We start from the raw sequence: 3,923 nt of genomic DNA, 5'->3' as shown, positions 1-3,923 counted from the left end.
TTTTTTTTTTTTTCATAATTCTATATTTACATCCCCTGATTTTAACTTAATTCACATCAGCTTGGTATCCCATGCAAACTGTAAAAGTATTCTCTAATCCATCACTTACACTGTCAATGAAAATACTATTAATGAAATGCCTAAATGAAAATAAATGCCATCATGAAAATGCCTAAATCAAATGCAGGACAGACTTTTATAGAATTTTAATTAAATGCTTTCCCAAGTTCAACAGCAAATATTTGATAGCTACTACCTCCAGCTATTTCCTTTTTCCAACCAGCTGTGCATGCAATTTATGGACACTTCCATGTGGAACAAATTTTATTAATTTAATATAGAGAAAAACATACAGGACGTGTGAAAATACTTCCTGAAGTCAGAGTACATGACTTACTTTATACCCCCATATTAGGTAAGCGATCAAGTCAAAGAAGGAAATCAGACTGGTCTGAAACAATTTCTCTTTGATGAGCTCTATGTGTTTCTAATTTTAAATCACTTAAATATCATCTCAATGTTTGTAAATAGGTTATGTGCTGGTTTGTTCTAGTTTCTGTCCAGAAAACAAAGCAGGTTCTCCATTGCTTCCTCGAGCCTCTTTCTCAAAAAGATGGAAGCATGTTTTTTAACCCAGCCCCCTGGGAGCTCTCTCACTCTCAGGTTCAAAAGACAGGTGCTAATTGTTCAGAGATTGCGCTAGAAATTTCCTGAAGGAAATACAAAGACAAATTCAGTCAAGCTTTGCTTTGAATACGTAAAATGGATCTAAAAATTTTTATAGTTAAGTAACTATAAATAGTTACCAAATCTTTGAGATTTGATTGCACAATCTGGACTCATTATTTGAGCTGAAGGGGGTCTTGTAAATGACAAAAAATGTAGTAGCTGTTGGGAATGTTTTCTTTATTATATGAACCAATCAAAACCAATATATATCAATATGTACCAACTATTTATATAACTATGAATTATGTGTATCTAAAATGATAATGAGTTAGAAGAAAGAACAAGAAGAGACAGAAAAGCACAGAACACAGAAAAATTCTACTATTTGTCATCACACTGTGATCAGTACAAGGATATAAAATCTATTTTACATCTTTGAAAGTTCTGAATTCTTCTAACCAAAAAATAGAAACTGAGCAGGTAACCATTCTAATATACATTAAGGAACACCTCTGATTTTCTTACAAAAGCCTTCTGTACCAAATCCATATATTTCCCTAACAAACTTACCTTTACCATCATGTGTACTCTACCATCTACAATGTAGTTTAAGTACTATGCTACATTTCAAGCATGATTATTTTCAATTTTCCAAGTCTTTGTAGGATGAGTACATTAGACAATAGTCCAAAACAAAGGTTTTGAGCACTGTAGGGTATCCAGAAATGGCATACATAAAAAAAATAATACCAATTCACTTTTCTTCTTGAAATGCTGTCACATAGTTCTAACCTGAATCAGTGCAAGATGGATTTCCAGCTCTGCAATTCTTTTTCCTACACAACTTCGAATGCCATAACCAAAGGGGATGGAGCCAAAGTTGTCTACTCTGTCCAAATTATCTTTTCTCAGCCAGCGCTCAGGTCGGAACTCATTCGCCTCTGAGAAATTTTCTTCACTGTATGAAGTAGCATAATGACAAAGTGCCAGTTGAGTCTAAGGAAAGAAATGACATTTATGTTTAGCTAAATCGAATGCACATAACAAAATTTAAAAGCACTTGCAATTACTGTAATTTCTGCAATAAGAGGTGATAAAAATTAAGTATCTTTGAGTAATTCTAAAGACAAAAGGATACCTCAAAAATCAAATCCCTTTCTCAACTGGTCAAAGGAAATAATCTTCAAATTGTTCTCAATCTTGCTGGATACATTAGAGAAGATGCAGTGGGGAAGGAGATGGGAACAAAAGTCACAAGTATTGGGAATTGTTTCATGAAGTTGCTACGCGAAAAAGGAAGAAACTCTACAAAGGGAATTAACAGACAAAGAATTAGAAAACTGCAAGAATAATGAAATTCATGCTTTTTTAATTGAATTGTACGATTTACACAGAGATGTTATTAATAGACGCCACCCTCAAGAATATTAAGAATAAGTCATGATGATAAATTTCATTTGCCGGTGAGGACCCAAATAAAAAAATATCAAAACAACAGCAACAAGTCAATCATAGCATCCATTTGTGGCATATAAATGGGTATTACTGAAATACTTTCCTCTTAATGTTCTAGCGTGGTGAAATCTTTTAAAATCAATGAAGTGTGTACATGTTGTAGCAGATCATATTTCACACACAAATTAAACTGCTCTCTGCAGAGGACTGCAACAGAACCTACCCCTTTAGGTATCAAGTATCCTCCAATGATCAAGTCTTTTTGGGTCACTCTTCCATTTCCTGGCAATACTGGATATAACCTAGAGAGAAATATTTATCTGAAGTTCAACAGTAATAACTAATACAATTTTTAAAAGTTTAGATTCCAATTTGCATTCACAAATATGCAGCATGAATGCCATATCCATTCACAGCAAAAATGTTTTTTGGAAGTACAGAACACCTTGGAGCTTCAAGGACTTTGAATCATCTGTGAGAATATGAACATCATCTGAGAGAAGTTATTTATTGTAACTGAAGGTTGAGTTATTTGGTCTATGCATTTATTTGCTTTACATATGTACAAGCACAAAGTTAGGTGGTCAACCTGGAGACATTTTAGCACTACTGCTAAAGCCGAAAAAGCCTTATTGATGCCTTCTTTAAATCCTCTTACTCTCCTCACCTCATGATGAACATTCAGTATAAACATATTAAAAGAAGGATGTCACATGCCTTTAATTTAAATCAAGAAGCTTAAAATTATTGATGTGGCACTGCAAAGTACCAGTGGGGGAAGGAGGTTTTTACATTTCATCATACAGACTAAAGGGAAAAAATCAAGCCTTCGATTCCGGACCTTAACAGACATGCCATACATGTGTGATACCACTGAGAAACATTAACATTATATAATCTATCTTATTCACTGCTTGAGTATCCTTGGACACAATACTGCTACAAGAAATAAAAGTAGAAGCTGCAAATAGCAGTAGCAACAATTAAATAAAAATGCTAGAACTGACTCAAAATCCATTAGAATAACATGGAATTAAATCTTTCAGTTGTCTGCTACTTACCTCAAGGTTTCTTTCAGGACAGCCCTAATCAAAGGCAATTTTGGGACATCGTCAGCAACTGGAACTTGATCTTTCCTCATCTTATTGACTATTTCCTCATAAACACGTTGCTGAACCTCTGGGTGCTTCGCCAACAAGTATATTGCCCAGGACAAAGTAAAAGAAGTCTAAGGAAGAAACCACAATCATCATCATGAAGGTCAACAAGACTAAAAATAATTTCAAGCCAAGAAAAACAATCGGCTTTCAACTATGTGTTTTATATGTTTAAAGTTATGAAACAGACTGGCAATGATTCACATCTGGATTCTGTGGGATGTTGCCAGACTTCAACATCCCCTCCTTCATCCCTTTTCCATCTAAAAGTCCACCACATATCAAAACAATCCATGTTGATATTTTCCCAATGAAATATAAAAAGCAACAGACAAACCAAATGCAAACCCAATTATGTAAACAATATTGAAACATAAACACTCTAAACAGTAATGGATTAAGTTAGTTGTTAGTTTTCAATATGCATTTCACCTTTCCTTCCAATAAAAACACTTCACAGGAAACAAGACAACAAAATACTACTCAGAACATTTCCAAACCCTTTTAAGCATATGGTGGTCCCCTCATAGCATCCACAGAACAGAGCAGATATAATCTCTGCTAAGATTATATTTTATCCTTTGGTAAGCAATGCTACATCACTATGTCGGGGGTTTTAGGAGTTCTCCTTTTGTTTTTCTT

At 34.2% G+C, this 3,923-nt stretch overlaps 1 protein-coding gene across 2 annotated transcripts; it reads right to left on the bottom strand.

The window, feature by feature from the left end:
• Window positions 1-11: 11 nt before the first annotated feature.
• LOC108449454 (cytochrome P450 27C1-like) lies at window positions 12-3,917 on the bottom strand. 2 transcript variants are annotated; one of them, XR_001865609.1, is made up of 4 exons: window positions 3,186-3,917; window positions 2,348-2,426; window positions 1,808-1,974; window positions 12-1,665 (listed from the first exon to the last, which is right to left on the bottom strand). XR_001865609.1 is itself a non-coding variant. In XM_017745384.1 (3 exons), exons 1-3 carry the CDS (start codon window positions 3,263-3,265, stop codon window positions 1,447-1,449), a joined length of 378 nt encoding a protein of 125 aa, XP_017600873.1. In that variant the 5' UTR covers window positions 3,266-3,917; the 3' UTR covers window positions 12-1,446. The 2 variants fall into 2 exon arrangements, 1 of the variants encoding a protein (XP_017600873.1); XM_017745384.1 differs by lacking the exon at window positions 1,808-1,974.
• Window positions 3,918-3,923: the final 6 nt, after the last annotated feature.

The sequence above is a fragment of the Corvus brachyrhynchos genome, unplaced genomic scaffold, assembly GCF_000691975.1.
Source record: "Corvus brachyrhynchos isolate BGI_N302 unplaced genomic scaffold, ASM69197v1 C12216488, whole genome shotgun sequence".
Taxonomy (NCBI): Eukaryota; Metazoa; Chordata; class Aves; order Passeriformes; family Corvidae; genus Corvus; species Corvus brachyrhynchos.
Note: the sequence above shows the minus strand (reverse complement) of the source record. Positions and strands in the feature narration are given on the sequence as shown.

Excerpts from the sequence above, each read along its gene's own strand:
- LOC108449454 (XM_017745384.1), bottom strand. The coding sequence starts at position 3,265 with ATGAGGAAAGATCAAGTTCCAGTTGCTGACGATGTCCCAAAATTGCCT. Across the intron at positions 2,427-3,185 it reads GTCCTGAAAGAAACCTTGAG|GTTATATCCAGTATTGCCAG; the intron begins GTAAGTAGCAGA and ends ATTTCTCTCTAG. Across the intron at positions 1,666-2,347 it reads GATACTTGATACCTAAAGGG|ACTCAACTGGCACTTTGTCA; the intron begins GTAGGTTCTGTT and ends TTCTTTCCTTAG.